Below are 22,740 nucleotides of genomic sequence, written 5' to 3' on the forward strand. Positions count from 1 at the left end.
GAAGGTGAGGAGTTAATAAAAGTATTAGTGAGAGGGCTGAAGAGGGGCTGTTGAGGTGGTTTGGTCATTTAGAGAGAATGGATCAAAGTAGAATGACATGGAGAGCATTTAAATCTGTAGGGGAAGGTAGGCAGGGTAGGGGTAGTCCTCGAAAAGGTTGGAAGGAAGGGGTAAGGGAGGTTTTGTGGGCGAGGGGCTTGGACTTCCAGCAGGCGTGCGTGAGCGTGTTCGATAGGAGTGAATGGAGATGAATGGTATTTGGGACCTGACGATCTGTTGGGGTGTAAGCAGGGTAATATTTAGTGAAGGGATTCAGGGAAACCGGTTATTTTTATATTGCCGGACTTGAGTCCTGGAAATGGGAAGTACAATGCCTGCACTCTAAAGGAGGGGTTCGGGATATGTTGTGTATCTTTATATGCATATGCTTCTAAGCTGCTGTGTTCTGAGCACCTCTGCAAAAACAGTGATTATGTGTGAGTGAGTTGAATGATGATGAAAGTATTTTCTTTTTGGGTCACCCTGCCTCGGTGGGAGACGTCCGACTTGTTAAAAAAAAAATATATATATATATACACACATACATATATACAAAACTTTTCCTTCAGAATGATGGACCTTGTGAAGCGCGGTAACAACCAGTATCCAGGAGCAAAGTACATCGTGCGTGACAATGGGGCTCGGATTGATTTACGTTATCATCCAAAGCCATCTGATCTCCACCTTCAGTGTGGCTACAAAGTTGAAAGGCACATCACAGATGGTGACTTAGTTATTTTCAACCGTCAGCCAACTTTGCACAAGATGTCTATGATGGGACACAGAGTTAAGGTGAGAATATGGGTGTTCTTTTACTTACTAGTTTGTTCAGTAGCTTCTCCCAAGTTACTAGATTGGCAAGTTTTCTTGGTGATACAAATATGCTTGCTTTTATTGTCTTATGTAGTGTTGTGTACATTTTATAGACCATTCGTATCCTGTACTACACTAAAATAACACGGTCATTGATTCTATTTTCAACATAACGACCATCTCCCACTGAAGCAGTGACCCGAAAAGAAAACTGTAAAGTTTTTCTTTTTTTATTTAGTAGTTTATGCAAGAGAAGGGATTATTTGTCATTGATACTTAATGATACGTATTGAGTCCTGGAAATGGGAAGTACAATGCCTGCACTTTGAAGGAGGGGTTTGGGATATTGGCAGTTTGGAGGGATATGTTGTGTATCTTTATACGTACAGTGAACCCCCGCTTTACGATCAGCTTCCAGTGCAACCAATTATGTAAGTGCGTTTGTACATGTATGTTTGGGGGTCTGAAATGGACTAATCTAATTCACAATATTCCTTATGGGAACAAATTCGTTCAGTAATGGCACCTGAACATACTTCTGGAATGAAATAATATTGTAAACCGGGGGTCCACTGTATATGCTTTTAAACTGTTGTATTCTGAGCACCTTTGCAAAAACAGTGATTATGTTTGAATGAGGTGAAAGTGTTGAATGATGATGAAAGTATTTTCTTTCTTTTTTTGGTCACCCTGCCTCGGTGGGAGACGGCCGACTTGTTAAAAAAAAAAAAATACTATTAAAATAACAAATCAGTGAGATAATCTATCATTTGATCTTTTACTCTCTGCAGCTCTTTAAAAGGATAAGTCCAAATTACAAGTTAATTTTCATCAGAAGTGTTCACCTATATTTTTTTTTTTTTTCTCCAACAAATCGGCCGTCTCCCACCGAGGCAGGGTGACCCAAAAAAGAAAGAAAATCCCCAAAAAGAAAATACTATCATCATCATTCAACACTTTCACCTCACTCACACATAATCACTGTTTTTGCAGAGGTGCTCAGAACACAACAGTTTAGAAGCATATACGTATAAAGATACACAACATATCCCTCCAAACTGCTAATATCCAAAACCCCTCCTTTAGAGTGCAGGTGTTGTACTTCCCGTTTCCAGGACTCAAGTACGGCTATATAAAAATAACCTTTATGTACCTGCTTATATGTGGTTAGCTCTTGGCCCCATCTCTAAACTTGCTGCTTACCAGATTCACTCCCTTCTAGTGATGTATAATGGCTGCCTTCACCACTTGCTCACTGAGATCATTCTGCTCCTCAACCACTCTGAGACTAAAGATATTCCTGACATTCCTGTGACTAATCTGTCTTTAACTTCAAGTTGTTTCCCTCCCTCCCCTCCCTCTCCTACCTCCCCTCCCTCCCTCCCCTCCCCTCCCTCCCCTCCCTCCCCTCCCTCCCCTCCCCTCCCTCCCCTCCCTCCCCTCCCTCCCTCCCTCTCCCTCCCTCTCCCTCCCTCCCTCTCCCCTCCCTCCCTCTCCCTCCCTCTCCCTCCCTCTCCCTCCCTCCCTCTCTCTCCCTCTCCCTCCCTCTCCCTCCCTCCCTCTCCCTCCCTCCCCCTCCCTCTCCCTCCCTCCCTCCCTCCCTCTCCCTCCCCCTCCCTCCCTCTCCCTCCCTCCCTCTCCCTCCCTCTCCCTCCCTCTCCCTCCCTCTCCCTCCCTCCCTCCCTCCCTCCCTCCCCTCCCTCCCTCTCCCTCCCTCTCCCTCCCTCTCCCTCCCTCCCTCCCTCTCCCCTCCCTCCCTCTCCCTCCCTCTCCCTCCCTCCCTCTCTCTCCCTCCCTCCCTCTCTCCCTCCTTCCTCCTCCCTCCTCCTTCTCCCTCCTCCCTCCTCCTCCCTCCTTCTCCCTCCTCCTCCCTCCTACTCATCCACCCTCCTCCTCCCTCCTCCTCCCTCCTTCTCCCTCCTCCTCCCTCCTCTCTTCTCCTCCCCCCCCCCCACACACACACCCATGTGTGTAATGTCCAGTACCTGCTGAAGTATTCTTTTCTCTGGGCTTTCTGTTATTGCCCATTTCCACCAAGAAGACCTCTTTGTGTCGTTTGTTCAACACTTAGCAGACTTACTTGTCATTTTCCATGAGCTCTTTTTCCTCCTCCAGTTGAATTAACCTTCTCTCTTACCATTGTTTTTCTGATGTTTCTGTAAAGCTGTTTTGGTTTGGTCGGGTACCTCATTGTTGAAGAAAGAGCTCTTCATTTAAGGAACTGGAGCTACCTTCCCTTTGGATTAAACCTGATTACCTCTTAATTCCTCAGGTACTTTATGATCCTTATGGGTTCAACACTTTCCCATGAACAAAATAATTTGCCACTATTTTGTTACTTAAATCCCTGTGGACTCGCTTGTATGTGTCCACTTTCATTGTCATTGCTCAGCACATTGTACTTCTTTACTGCATGTATATTTATGAAATACTTTCTAATGTCCTTGTAACTTGGGTGTGTAATTTCCAACTATACCCCTTTTTTGTTTTGTTACATTCCTGGTAAGGAGCCTGTCCTTGTCTTCCCAGTTTATGCCCTGTAGTTTTTTATTTAATTTTTAGTCTTGCACAAGACTCCTCATAACTGTTTAGTCTTCTAATCTCCCTTAATTGCTTCCATTAGTTTGAATACTGCGATTCTTACTCTTAATATTATGTTTTTGTTGATATCTGCACTGCCTCTATCCCTGTGGCTTCAAATGCCTCTGGCCAGATTGCATGTTCTGTCATTGCTCTCCTTTAATAAGTCAGTGAAGAGCTGCTTTTGTCAGAATTTTTGGGGCAAGCACAAATCCTTGCTGTTTTCAGATTAGCGTATGGGGAACTCCACCAAGAGTAAAATCTTGTTTTTGAGAGCTAAATACAGTATATGCAATTTGGACACCCATTTTTAAATAATTTGCTACTGGCCTCATGGGTGTTTCAGCTAATTTTGATAGTAATAGTAGCAACCTAAAATTGAGTATCTGTATTGACAAAAATTTTGGTATCATCCCATCCCTAACTAGCTAAATAACTATTAAATTTGCTATGCATATTTTTATTCTTAGAAAAAACAGTTATGAAAGATTAGGTTGAAAAACAGCAGTTCAGAGGGTCATTTCAAATGTGATATCCAAGCGTTTCTGAGTTTATTTCTTTAGGTGACCTTACCTTGTTGGAAAGCAGGTTATGTAGAAAGACAGTGTAGTACTGATTTCTTGTATTTCAGGTTTTGCCTTGGTCAACCTTCCGAATGAACTTGTCAGTAACATCACCATACAATGCTGATTTTGATGGAGATGAAATGAACTTACATGTACCCCAGAGTATGGAGACAAGAGCAGAGATTGAAAACTTGCATGTTACACCACGCATGATCATCACACCACAGGCCAACAAGCCAGTCATGGGTATTGTACAGGACACCTTGACTGCTGTCCGAAAAATGACAAAACGTGACGTATTCTTGGAGAAGGTATGGTACACTTTTTACCTTTAGGTGCCTATAAACCTTATAAGATACAGTGGTACCCTGAGTTTTAAGTATAATTCAAACCAGAAGGCTGTTCGAGTGCCATTACCAAACGAATTTGTTCCCATAAGCAATAATGTAAATTCGATTAGTCTGTTTCAGACCCCCAAAAATACTCTTACAAAAGCACTTACAATAATACACTTACATAATTGTTCAAGTTGGGAGCTGTACGAAACTTGGGGTACCACTGTATATGTTGCCAAAGTTTTCAATACTTTTATTTTAGTATCAACATTAATGTTATTGTAGTCTTTGGTTATATATCAAACGCAAGAGAAACTCGTGGTCATTTCAGAGAGTGTGTTCAATAAAATAAAATAAAGTTGGTGTCATCAGCAGAGTAAAGGTTAAAGATGATGGATGGCACTAGGTACTAAGGGAGGTATTTGATATAGAGGAGGAAAGGAAGAGGGTCAAGGATGCTACCTAGAAGAAACATTGGTTGAGTAGTTTAAGTGCTATGTATGGTTACATGCTGGTGTCTTGTTACTGAGGTAAGGTTAGAAGTTGTGTGCTCTTAAGTCCAGTTCATTGGTTTGAGAAGAATATTGTAGTGAATACCAAAAGCCTCTTACAGATGAAGAGTCCAAGAAAATACTCTTTCCTATCAAGTATGACAAATACTGTCAGTCCCTTTTTAATTTTTTTTTTTTTTTTAAGTCTGAATCCAATTTGGCAAGAAATTAATATATTGTGGTTAGCTAAGTGCAAGCACAGCTGCTTGCAAATTATACTCTTGAATATTTTTATAGTAAAGTGATGTAAGATATTGGTCTGTGATTATGAACATGAGTTAACCTTTTGACTGTTTCAGTCATATATATATATCTTACAAGCCAATGTGTTTGACGTATATATGCTCAAAAATTCTAGCTGCTTCAAATCAAGCGGGAGAAAGCTGGTACTCCCACATATGAGAGAATGGGTCTGTGTGGTCAGTGTGTGCAGTATAAAAAAAATCCTGCAGCACAAAGTGCGTATTGAGAGAAAAAAAAAACGACTTTTTGGATTAAAACGCCAACTTTGAGGTGTATTTTCATATAGTATTTATTTTTGTATTCTCATTTTCTTGGTCTCATTTGATAGAATAAAAGATATGTTATAGAAATAGAGATGATTTTGATTGTTTTCACTATGAAAAGGACCTTGAAATAGAGCTTACAGTAGCAGAAATGTTCAATTTTTGCCAATGTTTAAGAGTAAACAAGTGGCATCATTGTCCAATAAATGTCCAATTAGCCATTCTAATATGCAGTCACAAATGGGTTGACATTATTTATACAATTATTACAATAATACAGTAGTCTGCATAACAATAAGTCCTCTATTTTTTGTGTGAATAAAAATTCAAAATAGAAAGCAAGAGTAATATAAGATGGGCCTGGAGACATAACTGATGAACAGAGAAAATGTTATTTTAGTGCCAGGAATGTCTGCATTGTTCATTCTAGACCCTATTTTGAAATTGGCATATTTTTTAATTTGCATGAAATTGGCCAAATTGCAAATTTCTGACCACTTTATTGGGTAGTTGAAATTGGTAAATGGGCAGTTTCTTGTACTTAATTGATAGAACAAATGGAGTTCTAAAGAAATAGCTTTGTGTTTGGTCAACTGGAACATAGGAATTGGCCGAAAATAGGGCTCAAAGTGGGCGATATCGCCGATTCGTAAATATCGCCGAGATCACTAACTTTGCGAGAGCATAATTCTGTAAGTTTTCCATGAAATTTTGTACTTTTGGTGTCATTAGCATTGGGAAAAGATTCTGTTATTTCATAAGAATTTTTTTTTTTTCCCAAATAGTTTGACACTGAGAGAGAGACTAAGATTGGGGGTTGCTACAGTCAAAGGGTTAAGGCACTATCTTTGTGAATAATGGTAATACAGGCTTTATTTTTTAGGTCTGGAATGACATACTCTTCAGGTATTGCAATTTCTGGAGACAATTTTTTAGGCACTTAGAAAAATGAAAATTGGTGAGGAACACAGGCCATCTCTCATTGAGGTTGGGCAATCTGAAAAAGAAGGAACTCACCATCATTCATTCACTTCATTCATAATGACCTCTGTTTTCAGTTGTGTTATTATCAGATTATTTATAATATCTTATTATGAGGTAAGATAAATAAAAATGGTATACTGCAGTTGAAAGTATTATGGAAAACGTCTTAAAAGTTCATGGATGTCAGGCTCATAGATGATGCAACAAGTATGGGGAGGAATATTGTGGAGTAGTAATGGTATACTGCATTGTAAACAGCAATATTCTTCTTTCAACAAACCGGCCATATCCCACCGAAGCAGGGCGGCCCAAAAAGAAAAAGAAAAAAGTATACTACATTGTAAACAGCAATATTCTTCTTTCAACAAACCGGCCGTATCCCACCGAAGCAGGGTGCCCCAAAAAGAAAAGCAAAAGTTTCTCTCTTTAACTTAAGTAATGTATGCAGGAGAAAGGGTTATTAGCCTCTTGCTCCCAGCACTTTAGTCACCTCTTACGACACGCATGGCTTACGGAGGAAGAATTTTGTTCCACTTCCCCATCATTATTTATGAATTGAATATGTATTAAATTTTTTTCAATTCACAATTTATATTCTCAGCTAGATGATTCCTTGTTTTTAGTAAATTGTTGTTTAGAAAGTCATTCAGGGACTTTTTATGTTCATGATATGCTTGTTTTCCTCTAGGCTGAGATGATGAACTTGTTAATGTTCCTGCCAATATGGGATGGACGCATGCCCCAACCAGCCATCTTCAAACCCAAGCCAATGTGGACTGGGAAACAGCTGTTCTCTCTCATCATTCCTGGTAACCTAAATTTGGTTAAAACCCATTCCACCCACCCTGATGATGAAGATGATGGACCCTACAAATGGATCTCTCCAGGGGATACCAAGGTATGCAGTTTGGTGGTTCATTAATTGTGCATTACCCTACTTGTTTTAAAAGCAATATTACAGGTTAAAAATTAACTTAGCCAAGTTCATTTCAAAGCCCAGCCCTGTCCGTGGGATATCACCCATTGTCTGGATGCCACCCACAACAGGGTCGCCCAATTTAAGGAAAATTGCTCATACATTTCGCCTAGCTTTTTTCTGTTTCTCATTTTCCCAAACTCTTCTAATGTTCAAAAATTTATTAACTTGCCATAGTGAAAAAATAATGGAAAACTGTAAATTGATGTTTGTTATGTACCCTACCTTTCCACAAAATAACTGAAGAAAAGTACAAAACCTTCCTCTTGTATTTGTGGGCATTCCTTCACAACTCTTAAAATTTGGGGTTTACCAGTCACTGACTAGCACATTTTATTGAATATCCACAGCTATTTCCCTTTTTGTTTTAGTGGGCTCTAATCACTGAGGTTCCTTGATAATGTGAGAATCATGAAAACACTTGGAACGTTCCTGTTTTACTGTGATTATATTTCATATATAGATATTACCTGTTTCATGTGATCTTGCATGTGTATTTATTTTCTATAATGACTTTTAAATATTAATATCTGTAGTATGAAGTTTCTTTATATTGATTAAAAATTTCAGGTCTTGGTGGAGCATGGAGAATTGATTATGGGTATTTTGTGCAAGAGGACCCTTGGTGCTTCATCTGGATCTATGTTGCACGTTGCCTGGATGGAGTTGGGACATGAAATTGCTGGAAGATTCTATGGCAACATCCAGACTGTTGTTAATAATTGGCTACTCTTGGAAGGTATGAGTATTGGAATTGGTGACACCATTTCTGATCCTGCAACATACAGAGTTATCCAGGATACCATTCGCAAAGCCAAAGAGGATGTGATAGAAGTGATCCACAAAGCTCATAATGATGAACTTGAGCCTACTCCCGGTAACACGTTGAGGCAGACCTTCGAGAATCAAGTGAATCGTATCCTAAATGATGCTCGAGACAAAACTGGTGGTTCTGCTAAGAAGTCATTAACAGAATATAATAATTTAAAGGCTATGGTAGTCTCTGGATCAAAGGGATCAAATATTAACATTTCTCAAGTTATTGCTTGTGTGGGACAACAGAATGTTGAAGGTAAGAGGATTCCATTTGGTTTCCGTAAGAGGACGCTTCCTCACTTCATCAAGGATGATTATGGTCCAGAATCCAGAGGTTTTGTGGAAAATTCCTACCTTGCCGGTCTCACTCCCTCTGAGTTTTATTTCCATGCCATGGGTGGGCGTGAGGGTCTCATTGATACTGCTGTGAAAACTGCAGAAACAGGATATATCCAGCGACGTTTGATAAAGGCTATGGAGAGCGTAATGGTAAATTATGATGGCACAGTAAGAAACAGTGTGAGTCAAGTGATTCAGCTCAGGTATGGTGAAGATGGCTTGGCTGGAGAGTATGTAGAATTTCAGAAAATGCCAACTGTTAAACTGTCGAATCAACGCTTCGAAGATAAGTACAGATTTGATGTTACCAATGAAAGATATCTACGTAGGCTGTTTAATGAAGATGTCGTTAGAGACCTGATTGGTTCACCAGAGGCCATAAGTATCCTCGAGGGAGAATGGCAAAAATTAATTGAAGACAGGAATGGACTTCGACAAGTATTCCCCAAGGGTGACACCAAAGTGAGTTTTTATTTTGTTGTGTTATGTCAGTTATTTAATTTTTTATGATAAAAAATATATATTATGCAACAATACTGTTCATTGAAACTTAAACATCTCCACAGGTGGTGCTCCCATGCAACTTGGAACGAATGATCTGGAATGTACAGAAGATTTTTCATATTAACAAGAGGACTCCAACAGATTTGTCACCAGTGCGTGTTGTAGAGGGTGTAAGAGAAATGTTGAATAAATGTACCATTGTAACAGGAGAGGATCGCATCAGTTTACAGGCTAATGAAAATGCTACTTTCTGCTTTCAATGTCTTGTAAGGTCAACTCTGTGTACAAAGAAAGTAGCTGAAGAGTACAAATTAACTACAGAATCCTTCAACTGGCTTGTTGGTGAAATAGAGACCAGATTCCACCAAGCAATTGTAAGTTGATGCTAGTTTAGTTAAATCTCTAACTTATTGTCAATATTACATACAGTACTGGTTAATTAGATAGTTCTCCATAATGTGTGTGTGTACAGCCTGTTTTCAAAAAAATTTGAGAAAGTAGTCTTTACTAAGATAAAGGCTATGTTAAGCATAAGTCTTCAGTAATACTATGTACTTCTAATTTTTTTATATAGTTATTTTTTAAAAGAGACTGTAAAAATTATAGAGGAATAAGCTTACTGAGTATACCAGGAAAAGTGTACGGTAGGGTTATAATTGAAAGAATTAGAGGTAAGACAGAATGTAGGATTGCGGATGAGCAAGGAGGTTTTAGAGTGGGTAGGGGATGTGTAGATCAGGTGTTTACATTGAAGCATATATGTGAACAGTATTTAGATAAAGATAGGGAAGTTTTTATTGCATTTATGGATTTAGAAAAGGCATATGATAGAGTGGATAGAGGAGCAATGTGGCAGATGTTGCAAGTATATGGAATAGGTGGTAAGTTATTAAATGCTGTAAAGAGTTTTTATGAGGATAGTGAGGCTCAGGTTAGGGTGTGTAGAAGAGAGGGAGACTACTTCCCGGTAAAAGTAGGTCTTAGACAGGGATGTGTAATGTCACCATGGTTGTTTAATATATTTATAGATGGGGTTGTAAAGGAAGTAAATGCTAGGGTGTTTGGGAGAGGGGTGGGATTAAATTATGGGGAATCAAATTCAAAATGGGAATTGACACAGTTACTTTTTGCTGATGATACTGTGCTTATGGGAGATTCTAAAGAAAAATTGCAAAGGTTAGTGGATGAGTTTGGGAATGTGTGTAAAGGTAGAAAGTTGAAAGTGAACATAGAAAAGAGTAAGGTGATGAGGGTGTCAAATGATTTAGATAAAGAAAAATTGGATATCAAATTGGGGAGGAGGAGTATGGAAGAAGTGAATGTTTTCAGATACTTGGGAGTTGACGTGTCGGCGGATGGATTTATGAAGGATGAGGTTAATCATAGAATTGATGAGGGAAAAAAGGTGAGTGGTGCGTTGAGGTATATGTGGAGTCAAAAAACGTTATCTATGGAGGCAAAGAAGGGAATGTATGAAAGTATAGTAGTACCAACACTCTTATATGGGTGTGAAGCTTGGGTGGTAAATGCAGCAGCGAGGAGACGGTTGGAGGCAGCGGAGATGTCCTGTTTAAGGGCAATGTGTGGTGTAAATATTATGCAGAAAATTCGGAGTGTGGAAATTAGGAGAAGGTGTGGAGTTAATAAAAGTATTAGTCAGAGGGCAGAAGAGGGGTTGTTGAGGTGGTTTGGTCATTTAGAGAGAATGGATCACAGTAGAATGACATGGAAAGCATATAAATCTATAGGGGAAGGAAGGCGGGGTAGGGGTCGTCCTCGAAAGGGTTGGAGAGAGGGGGTAAAGGAGGTTTTGTGGGTAAGGGGCTTGGACTTCCAGCAAGCGTGCGTGAGCGTGTTAGATAGGAGTGAATGGAGACGAATGGTACTTGGGACCTGACGATCTGTTGGAGTGTGAGCAGGGTAATATTTAGTGAAGGGATTCAGGGAAACCGGTTATTTTCATATAGTCGGACTTGAGCCCTGGAAATGGGAAGTACAATGCCTGCACTTTAAAGGAGGGGTTTGGGATATTGGCAGTTTGGAGGGATATGTTGTGTATCTTTATATGTTTATGCTTCTAGACTGTTGTATTCTGAGCACCTCTGCAAAAACAGTGATAATGTGCGAGTGTGGTGAAAGTGTTGAATGATGATGAAAGTATTTTCTTTTTGGGGATTTTCTTTCTTTTTTGGGTCACCCTGCCTCGGTGGGAGACGGCCGACTTGTTGAAAAAAAAAAAAAAAAAAAAAAAAAAATTTTTTAAGTGGCTCGATTTAGTTGTAGCTAAAGTTCTTTTTAGCAACAGTATTAAACAATTGTTTTGTGCATAAAAGGTTACTAAAATACTGGGAGCAAGGGGCTAGTAACCCCTGTTTTCTGTATAAATTACTAAAATGACAAAAAGAGAACATTTTAATGATATTGGTATGGCCTAAAATTGAGCATCTGTATTGGCAAAAGTTTTGATATTGTCCCATCCTTAACCACGGTGAGAATGGACCATTTCAGATTATCTATTATTCCCTAGGCTGCTCCTGGAGAAATGGTTGGTGCTTTGGCAGCTCAGTCACTTGGTGAACCTGCTACACAGATGACACTGAACACTTTCCATTTTGCTGGTGTGTCATCCAAGAATGTAACATTGGGTGTGCCAAGGCTGAAAGAAATCATCAACATCAGTAAGAAACCTAAGGCTCCATCCCTCACAGTGTTTCTGGTTGGAGCATCAGCAAGAGATGCTGAAAAGGCTAAGAATGTTTTATGTCGCCTTGAACACACTACTTTACGCAAGGTGAGAACCTGTGATGTGGCTATAAGCAAGACAAGACCATTACAAATAGGCAGTTTTAAGTATGCAAAAAAAAATTTTTTACCAAATTATAAACAAAAATATTGAAATAGTTCAAGTAGTGGAGACAAATGTAGATAATGCTTGGAAATTAGATTTTTATCCAGTTAAAGGCAGAAATGTAAAATTTAATTAACAGGTAACATCCAACACTGCTATCTACTATGACCCAGACCCACAGAACACTTGTATTACTGAGGATCAGGAGTTTGTTAATGTCTACTATGAAATGCCAGACTTTGATGTCTCCAGGATCTCTCCTTGGCTACTTCGCATTGAGCTTGATCGTAAAAAAATGACAGGTTAGTAATGGTGATGAAAGTATTAATCTATGCAATTAAACTTTATAAACCTTGGTAAGTGATATGGACAAATTAGTTCACGTGAGCAAACACTTTGAAAAAACAGAAAACAGTTCAGTCCTGGGACCTCATTCACTAACTGAAACGTTCTCTAATATGTCCTAGTTTTTCTCACGTGTCTTTAACCCCTAAACAGTCCAAACGTATATGTATATTCTTACTGTTAGCACCCCAAACGTATATGTATTTTATTTTTCCTGCCTCCAAATTTGGCACGATTGGCCTGAGATGCCTGGTCAGCATAGAATGAGTCTCGACACTCGGTGTGCGCCATATTAAAAAAATCTGGGAGCACTTAGTACCTTGTGGGAGCGCCAGTTAAATTGAGCGCCAGCTAAAGAAAACAGCGCGGCAAACACCAAGGATTCACTGATGTCATATCATATTAACACTCCTCTTTTAAGAGGAAAGTGATGTTGGCCACAAGTGGTCGAGGAAATATAAAAAACCTTGATAATAACCCATGTGCAATATTTGTGCAACACCCTTTCAGACTGTCTTGTAACTTATGCCCTAAGTAAAGAGAAACAATTCTGGAACGTGTAACAAGTGTTCCGCAGGCTGGCTGGCTCTGTCACCATCTGTCTGTATCTGTCTATCTCTGTCTCTATCTCTTTCTCACAGGTACACATAAATACAATTATACATAGTGTAAATTACCTAGGGTAACCTAAAAAATCCAAAGTGCTATAATGTGCTTGTAGATATAATGCATAAGAATACCCATTGGTTCACAGTGGCTCTGAGAGAGAGAGAGAGAGAGAGAGAAAGCGAGAGAGAAAGCAGAGACAGATAAGCAGAGATGGAGATGCCGACACTCATCAAATGTCACCCCTTATCTCATCACTGCACCCTCGCCTGGACTCATCAAATGTCACCACTTATCACTGCACCTTCATGGATGCTAGTCACTGACACTTGTCTTACATCATGCTTCAAGGGAAATTATTATTATTATTATATACTTTCGTGTATCCAAAACATTGCTGGGACCTATAAATACTTTATATTCCTTGACAATAATAAACGACCAAGGCAGGTGTAAATGTCCACCTATCAGTGTGTTTGTAGTAGGTTGGTAGACAGCAACCACCCAGGGAAGTACTACCGTCCTGCCAGATGACTGTGAAACAGAAACCTGTAACTGTTTTGCATGATGGTAGGATTGCTGGTTTCTTTTTCTGTCTCATAAATACGCTATATAACAGGGATATCTTGCTACTCCTACTTACACTTTGGTCACACTTCACAGACACGCACATGCATATGTATATATACATACATCTAGGTTTTTCTCCTTTTTCTAAATAGCTCTTGTTCTTCTTTATTTCTTCTATTGTCCATGGGGAAGTGGAAAAGAATCTTTCCTCCGTATAAGCCATGCGTGTCGTATGAGGCGACTAAAATGCCGTGAGCAATGGGCTAGTAACCCCTTCTCCTGTAGACATTTACTAAAAAAGAGAAGAAGAAAAACTTTAATAAAACTGGGATGCTTGAATGTGCGTGGATGTAGTGCGGATGACAAGAAACAGATGATTGCTGATGTTATGAATGAAAAGAAGTTGGATGTCCTGGCCCTAAGCAAAACAAAGCTGAAGGGGGTAGGGGAGTTTCGGTGGGGGGAAATAAATGGGATTAAATCTGGAGTATCTGAGAGAGTTAGAGCAAAGGAAGGGGTAGCAGTAATGTTGAAGGATCAGTTATGGAAGGAGGAAAGAGAATATGAATGTGTAAATTCAAGAATTATGTGGATTAAAATAAAGGTTGGATGCGAAGTGGGTCATAATAAGCGTGTATGCACCTGGAGAAGAGAGGAATGTAGAGGAGAGAGAGAGATTTTGGGAGATGTTAAGTGAATGTATAGGAGCCTTTGAACCAAGTGAGAGAGTAATTGTGGTAGGAGACCTGAATGCTAAAGTAGGAGAAACTTTTAGAGAGGGTGTGGTAGGTAAGTTTGGGGTGCCAGGTGTAAATGATAATGGGAGCCCTTTGATTGAACTTTGTATAGAAAGGGGTTTAGTTATAGGTAATACATATTTTAAGAAAAAGAGGATAAATAAGTATACAAGATATGATGTAGGGCAAAATGACAGTAGTTTGTTGGATTATGTATTGGGAGATAAGACTGTTGAGTAGACTTCAGGATGTACATGTTTATAGAGGGGCCACAGATAAATCAGATCACTTTCTAGTTGTAGCTACACTGAGAGTAAAAGGTAGATGGGATACAAGGAGAATAGAAGCATCAGGGAAGAGAGAGGTGAAGGTTTATAAACTAAAAGAGAAGGCAGTTAGGGTAAGATATAAACAGCTATTGGAGGATAGATGGGCTAATGAGAGCATAGGCAATGGGGTCGAAGAGGTATGGGGCAGGTTTAAAAATGTAGTGTTAGTGTTCAGCAGAAGTTTGTGGTTACAGGAAAGTGGGTGCAGGAGGGAAGAGGAGCGATTGGTGGAATGATGTAAAGAGAGTAGTAAGGGAGAAAAAGTTAGCATATGAGAAGTTTTTACAAAGTAGAAGTGATGCAAGGAGGGAAGAGTATATGGAGAAAAAGAGAGAGGTTAAGAGAGTGGTGAAGCAATGTAAAAAGAGAGCAAATGAGAGAGTGGGTGAGATGTTATCAACAAATTTTGTTGAAAATAAGAAAAAGTTTTGGAGTGAGATTAACAAGTTAAGGAAGCCTAGAGAACAAATGGATTTGTCAGTTAAAAATAGGAGAGGAGTTAATAAATGGAGAGTTAGAGGTATTGGGAAGATGGAGGGAATATTTTGAGGAATTGTTAAATGTTGATGAAGATAGGGAAGCTGTGATTTCGTGTATAGGGCAAGGAGGAAGAACATCTTGTAGGAGTGAGGAAGAGCCAGTTGTGAGTGTGGGGGAAGTTCGTGAGGCAGTAGGTAAAATGAAACGGGGTAAGGCAGCTGGGATTGATGGGATAAAGATAGAAATGTTAAAAGCAGGTGGGGATATAGTTCTGGAGTGGTTGGTGCAATTATTTAATAAATGTATGGAAGAGGGTAAGGTACCTAGGGATTGGCAGAGAGCATGCATAGTTCCTTTGTATAAAGGCAAAGGGGACAAAAGAGAGTGCAAAAATTATAGGGGGATAAGTCTGTTGAGCATACCTGGTAAAGTGTATGGTAGAGTTATTATTGAAAGAATTAAGAGTAAGACGGAGAATAGGATAGCAGATGAACAAGGAGGCTTTAGGAAAGGTAGGAGGTGTGTGGACCAGGTGTTTACAGTGAAACATATAAGTGAACAGTATTTAGATAAGGCTAAAGAGGTCTTTGTGGCATTTATGTATTTGGAAAAGGCATATGACAGGGTGGATAGGGGGGCAATGTGGCAGATGTTGCAGGTGTATGGTGTAGGAGGTAGGTTACTGAAAGCAGTGAAGAGTTTTTACGAGGATAGTGAGGCTCAAGTTAGAGTATGTAGGAAAGAGGGAAATTATTTCCCAGTAAAAGTAGGCCTTAGACAAGGATGTGTGATGTCACCGTGGTTGTTTAATATATTTATAGATGGGGTTGTAAGAGAAGTAAATGCGAGGGTCTTGGCAAGAGGCGTGGAGTTAAAAGATAAAGAATCACACATAAAGTGGGAGTTGTCACAGTTGCTCTTTGCTGATGACACTGTGCTCTTGGGAGATTCTGAAGAGAAGTTGCAGAGATTGGTGGATGAATTTGGTAGGGTGTGCAAAAGAAGAAAATTAAAAGTGAATACAGGAAAGAGTAAGGTTATGAGGATAACAAAAAGATTAGGTGATGAAAGATTGGATATCAGATTGGAGGAAGAGAGTATGGAGGAGGTGAATGTATTCAGATATTTGGGAGTGGACGTGTCAGCAGATGGGTGTATGAAAGATGAGGTGAATCATAGAATTGATGAGGGGAAAAGGGTGAGTGGTGCACTTAGGAGTCTGTGGAGACAAAGAACTTTGTCCTTGGAGGCAAAGAGGGGAATGTATGAGAGTATAGTTTTACCAATGCTCTTATATGGGTGTGAAGCATGGGTGTTGAATGTTGCAGCGAGGAGAAGGCTGGAGGCAGTGGAGATGTCATGTCTGAGGGCAATGTGTGGTGTGAATATAATGCAGAGAATTCATAGTTTGGAAGTTAGGAGGAGGTGCGGGATTACCAAAACTGTTGTCCAGAGGGCTGAGGAAGGGTTGTTGAGGTGGTTTGGACATGTAGAGAGAATGGAGTGAAACAGAGTGACTTCAAGAGTGTATCAGTCTGTAGTGGAAGGAAGGCGGGGTAGGGGTCGGCCTAAGAAAGGTTGGAGGAAGGGGGTAAAAGAGGTTTTGTGTGAGAGGGGCTTGGACTTCCAGCAGGCATGCGTGAGCGTGTTTGATAAGAGTGAATGGAGACAAATGGTTTTTAATACTTGACGTGCTGTTGGAGTGTGAGCAAAGTAACATTTATGAAGGGGTTCAGGGAAACCGGCAGGCCGGACTTGAATCCTGGAGATGGGAAGTACAGTGCCTGCACTCTGAAGGAGGGGTGTTAATGTTGCAGTTTAAAAACTGTAGTGTAAAGCACCCTTCTGTCAAGACAGTGATGGAGTGAATGATGGTGAAAATTTTTCTTTTTCGGGCCACCCTGCCTTGGTGGGAATCGGCCAGTGTGATAATAAAATAAAATAAAAAAAAATAATAAAAATTATATAAAATAATATAAAAATGAGGAAAAAAGATATATCAGCAACACTTCTGCAAGCGGCAGGTCTCCATGTTGCCATCAGGTGAGCAAATTTTGCAGCTTCATATCTTGGTAAGTACTGACCCTAATTTTTTTTATTTTAATCCTATAACACTTAGAAAAATGCTCTCTTTATTTCTATAAAAAAAATTATTTTTCAAAATATTCGGGGCACTGGGCGAGAGAATACATTTGGACCGTTTAGGGGTTAAACTAATTAAATTTATGGGAAGTGGAGATTTCAGTTGCTAAACTGATCCATGTGTGTGACATTGGATATTTTCAGGGCAGACAAGGTAAAATATTATAGTAAAACCTTGATTTAACATGGACAAACAACAATTGGAAATAACATGCACAGTTGTTCAATTCAGAATTCTTATTGTTACAGGCCCATTAGATAAATTTATTTTGGGTTTAATGGGCAAAGTTAAATCCAAAATTGTCCTATAGTGTTACAGTTTGCAGGGTAAATATATTTCGGATTTAACACAGTGCATTAAATCCGCAATTGTCTGTTCTTTTTATGATCATGAAAATTACCTCTTCATTCAAATTTAATGAACTGTTAGTTTTGTGTCAATACCCTACCCTTATTAGTCTGATAATTTGAGGTTTCTTTGTACCTGGAAATTCTGAATTAATGCTGGTAACATGTTAATTTTCCTACAGATAAAAAGCTGACTATGGAGCAAATTTCCCAGAAGATTAACTCGGGTTTTGGAGACGATTTGAATTGCATTTTCAATGATGACAATGCAGAAAAACTCGTTCTGCGGATCCGTATTATTGTTGGTGATGACAAATTGGCTGATGATGCTGAGGAACAGGTTAGTTTTCTGGTTGCTCTAGTACTTGTATCAAAGGATGCTTTACTAGTTTGTAAAATATATAATACTCAGATACTTGCCATCTCCATAGTACATTTTTTGAACATTGTATATTGATTACTCCATTCTCTTAAAATTTATCTGTTTTCATAACATAAGTAGAGGTATTGGTAATTATAGTAATGAGGCACTTGCAGCACATTTTTAATAGTTTTACTTACACTCGAAAGTTTAATTTTTAATGTCCAAGAAACCTACACACCATTTAAGTTGTACATCTGTAAGTAATTTTTTTTTTTTTCAACAAGTTGGCCGTCTCCCACCGAGGCAGGGTGACCCAAAAAAGAAAGAAAATCCCCAAAAAGAAAATACTTTCATCATCATTCAACACTTTCACCACACTCGCACATTATCACCGTTTTTGCAGAGGTGCTCAGAATACAACAGTTTAGAAGCATACACATATAAAGATACACAACATATCCCTCCAAACTGCCAATATCCCAAACCCCTCCTTTAAAGTGCAGGCATTGTACTTCCCATTTCCAGGACTCAAGTCCGACTATATGAAAATAACCGGTTTCCCTGAATCCCTTCACTAAATATTACCCTGCTCACACTCCAACAGATCGTCAGGTCCCAAGTACCATTCGTCTCCGTTCACTCCTATCTAACATGCTCACGCACGCTTGCTGGAAGTCCAAGCCCCTTGCCCACAAAACACATCATCATTCAATCACTGTTTTGCCAGAGGTGTACCGACATTGCAGTTCAGATGCCCCTCCTAACTGCGATATCCCCACCCCTCCTTCAAAATGCAGGAAAAGTGAAGAACGATCCTTCCTATATAAGCCATACATGTTATAAAAGGCAACTAAAATACCTGGAGAAAGGGGCTAGTAACCCCTTCTCCTGTATTAATTACTAAATTTAAAAAGAGTAATATGTGGTGTGAATATTATGCAGAAAATTCAGAGTTTGGAGATTAGGTGGTGGTATACTTGGAGTCTACTTGGAGGGGGTTTTGGGGGTCAACACCCCTGAGGCCTGGTCCGTGAACAGGTGGGGTGGAGTTACCAAAAATATTTTTTTCAGGGGGCTGAGGAGGTGTTGTTAAGTGGTTTGAATGTTTAGAATGGAGAAAAAATAGGAAGGCCAGGAGTGGTTAAAAATCTGGGGTGGAAGGAAGGAGAAGTAGGGGCTGTTCTAGGAAAGATTGGAGGGTGTGGGTTAAGGTTTTGAGTGCCAGGGGCTTGGGCATCCAACAGGTGTGTGCGATCATGTTAGGAGTAGGTGAAGGCAAGTGGTTTTTTTTTATTTGAAATGCTCTTGGGGTGAGCAAGGTAACATTTACAAAAGGATTCAGGAAAACCAGTTAGCCAGACTTGAGTCCTGTAGGTGGGAAGTACAGTGTCTGCACTCTAAAGGAGGGGTTTGGTATATATGCTGTTTGGAAGGACATGTAAACTGTCATGTCTATGTGCCTCTGGCAAGACGGTGGTAGTGTGAATGGTGATGGAAGTTTTTTTTTTCGTTGCCCAGCCTCAACAGGAGATGGCCAGCATTATTAAAAAAAAAAAAAGTGCAAAGAATAATCTCTCTTTTTCTTTCAACAGGTGGACAAAATGGAAGATGATACTTTCTTACGATGCATTGAAGCAAATATGCTGAATGACCTTACACTACAGGGCATTGAGGCCATCACCAAAGTGTATATGCATTTGCCCCAGACTGATGAGAAAAAGAGGATCATCATTAATGAACATGGAGAATTTAAGGCAATAGCTGAGTGGCTACTTGAGACTGATGGTACTGCCTTAATGAAAGTTCTTTCAGAGCGAGATGTAGATCCTGTGAGAACTTCCTCAAATGATATCTTGGAAGTATTTGAAGTCCTTGGAATTGAAGCTGTCCGTAAATGTATCGAAAAGGAAATGAATGCAGTGCTTATGTTCTATGGACTGTACGTGAACTACCGTCACTTGGCTTTGCTTTGTGACGTTATGACCAGCAAAGGTCACTTGATGGCAATCACACGTCATGGTATAAACAGACAAGACACTGGAGCATTAATGAAGTGTTCATTTGAAGAATCTGTGGACGTGTTAATGGAAGCTGCCTCTTGTGCTGAAGTAGACCCTATTCGTGGTGTTTCGGAAAACATCATGTTAGGTCAGCTTCCCAAAATAGGTTCTGGGTCATTTGACCTGGTCTTAGATGATGCTAAGTGCAAGTTGGGCATGGAGATCCCCATGCCTGGAACAGGTATGATGATGGGTGGAGGAATTTTTGGTGCTGCATCACCATCCTCTGGCATGACACCGGCCCAAACCCCATGGGCCTCAGGAGCAACACCATCAATGTCGCCATATGGTGCATGGACCCCAGGTGTAGGAAGTGGTATGACACCAGGTGGACCATCCTTCTCTCCAGCTGCAGCAAGTGAGACCACAAGTCTATCACCAGGGTATTCTCCAGCATGGTCTCCACAGCCTGGCAGCCCAGGGTCTCCAGGCTGCACAAGTCCATACATTCCAAGTCCAGCCAATGCACTATCACCCTCCTACTCTCCATCATCACCAGCTTTTCAGCCTACATCTCCAAGCATGACTCCAGCATCTCCAGGATATTCACCAACATCACCTACCTACAGTCCAACAAGCCCTCAGTACTCTCCAACCTCACCACAGTACTCTCCAACAAGTCCATCTTATTCTCCCACATCACCATCTTACAGTCCCACCTCTCCATCATACTCGCCAACATCACCATCATATAGTCCCACCTCTCCCTCGTACTCTCCAACATCACCATCCTATTCTCCAACTTCTCCATCTTACTCACCTACATCTCCATCATATTCTCCTACAAGTCCCTCATATTCACCTACTTCCCCAAGTTACAGTCCCACTTCTCCCTCCTACTCTCCTACTAGTCCATCTTATTCTCCCACATCACCATCTTATTCTCCCACATCACCATCTTATTCACCTACATCTCCCAGTTATGCTCCTAACTACTCTCCATCATCTCCTGGATATTCTCCAACCAGCCCTTCCTACTCCCCAACTAGTCCATCTTATTCACCGAGTTCTCCTCAGTACTCTCCAGCTTCCCCATCCTATTCACCATCTTCCCCCAAGTATTCACCCACAAGCCCCAACTATTCACCAACAAGCCCAACCTACTCACCTGGCTCTCCTTCATATTCCCCCAGTTCACCAAAATATTCACCTACAAGTCCAACTTACTCACCCACCTCTCCTTCGTATTCCCCATCCTCTCCTAAATATTCTCCTACATCACCCAATTACTCACCAACGTCACCCAAGTACTCTCCAACATCACCCACATACAGTCCCTCCAGTCCTCGATATAGCCCTTCAAGTCCAAAATATTCCCCAACATCTCCAACCTACAGTCCAAGTAGCCCCAAGTATAGCCCAACTAGCCCAACTTACAGTCCAACTACTCCAGGTTATAGTCCAACATCACCTTTGTATTCTCCAAGTTACGAAGATGATGAAGAGGAACAAAGGAGAAAGCAGAAAAAGAAATCCAAGCGCTAAAATTTGGAGTACAGGTATTGATAGGTTTAGTGTTAGAGATTTTGTGTATCAAGTTCTGTATTAGTAGAAACAAAATGGCACTCTTGTTTAGGTAAAAATTAAAACCCAAATAGGCTTTTAAGGACATAAAATATATTTATTTTCTTCACATTTTACAGCTAAGCTTTTTTCATTCACCATTTTCCTCTGAACCTCTGATAACAAATTATTTTTGCCCTAGATTTCACTTATGGCTTTTGTATTGCTTTAGTTATCTTTCATATACTGTATGTAGTCATAAATGTTCTCATGAATATAAAATAGGAAATATACATACAATTACTTAATTTTATGTTATTGAGAGGTACATTAATTTGATATAATTGTGAAATCACTTTTTTTTTGTCCTTTTGATTTTTAATTTGACTATTTCTATGTGAACATGTATACCCAATTTATATGGTGATCATATTTTTTTGTTTGTATTGACTAATAAAATATATAAAATTCATTGTGAATTTTGTTGTTCATGAATTAGTTTGTAAGCTTAACACTGACAAAACCTACTACATTATGTTTGGTAGCAGAGCAGGAGATGCGCAAATTAACATTAAGATCGACAACACTAATTGCCAGGCATAATGAGGGCAAATTCCTAGGCCTATACCTCGACAACAACCTGAACTTCAGCACCCATATCCAACACACAACCAAAAAAGTATCCAAAACGGTTGGGATCCTCTCCAAGATACGATACTACGTGCCGCAAACTGCCCTTCTCACACTATACCATTCACTTACATATCCATACCTCACCTATGCTATCTGTGCTTGGGGTTCAACTGCAGCAACGCACCTAAAGCCAATAATAACCCAACAAAAAGCCGCAGTAAGAATAATCACTAAATCCCATCCCTGGCAACACACCCTCCCCCACTCTTCATAGATCTAAACTTACTCCCTGTTCAGTACATCCACACTTACTACTGTGCAATCTACATCTACAGGACCTTAAACTCCAATATTAACCTTGACCTAAAATGCTTTCTTGATAGTTGCGACAGAACCCACAGGCACAACACCAGACACAAACATCTCTGACATTCCCCGTGTCAGACTAAACCTTTACAAAAATTCAATGTATGTCAAAGGCCCTAAAATCTGGAACACCCTACCTGAAAATTCTAAAACTGCAGACACATTCATCACCTTCAAAACTACCATCAGAAAACATCTTATCTCCCTGATACACCCTGTCAACTAATTACACGAATACCACCTGGTGGTTAACACTTACACTTTCACTCACCCATTTGACCATAAACAGAAATATCAATCTCAATCTCAAAATAATGAATCTTAACTAGTCATAAGTTGGCCTGTGATACTCCAATACTGAAACTATGTATAGTGCCAAAACAAAAGCATTCACATTGCT

The 22,740-nt window shown here is 39.9% G+C and overlaps 1 protein-coding gene across 3 annotated transcripts in view; it reads left to right on the top strand.

Annotated features, from left to right (window-relative positions):
• The window catches only part of Polr2A (RNA polymerase II subunit RpII215), a 38,951-nt gene extending 17,138 nt beyond the window's left edge, over positions 1-21,813 (top strand). For all 3 annotated transcript variants that reach the window (XM_053779312.2, XM_053779313.2, XM_053779311.2), the window contains exons 6-14: positions 609-831; positions 4,064-4,309; positions 7,063-7,272; positions 7,921-8,967; positions 9,072-9,383; positions 11,537-11,800; positions 11,997-12,159; positions 17,597-17,754; positions 19,371-21,813. In XM_053779312.2, the coding sequence (XP_053635287.1) occupies positions 609-831; positions 4,064-4,309; positions 7,063-7,272; positions 7,921-8,967; positions 9,072-9,383; positions 11,537-11,800; positions 11,997-12,159; positions 17,597-17,754; positions 19,371-21,323 (4,576 nt within the window). In that variant the 3' untranslated portion in view covers positions 21,324-21,813. The remainder of the gene's footprint in view (positions 1-608; positions 832-4,063; positions 4,310-7,062; positions 7,273-7,920; positions 8,968-9,071; positions 9,384-11,536; positions 11,801-11,996; positions 12,160-17,596; positions 17,755-19,370) is intronic.
• The last annotated feature ends 927 nt before the right edge of the window (positions 21,814-22,740 follow it).

Source organism: Cherax quadricarinatus, chromosome 29, assembly GCF_038502225.1.
Source record: "Cherax quadricarinatus isolate ZL_2023a chromosome 29, ASM3850222v1, whole genome shotgun sequence".
Classification (NCBI taxonomy): domain Eukaryota; kingdom Metazoa; phylum Arthropoda; class Malacostraca; order Decapoda; family Parastacidae; genus Cherax; species Cherax quadricarinatus.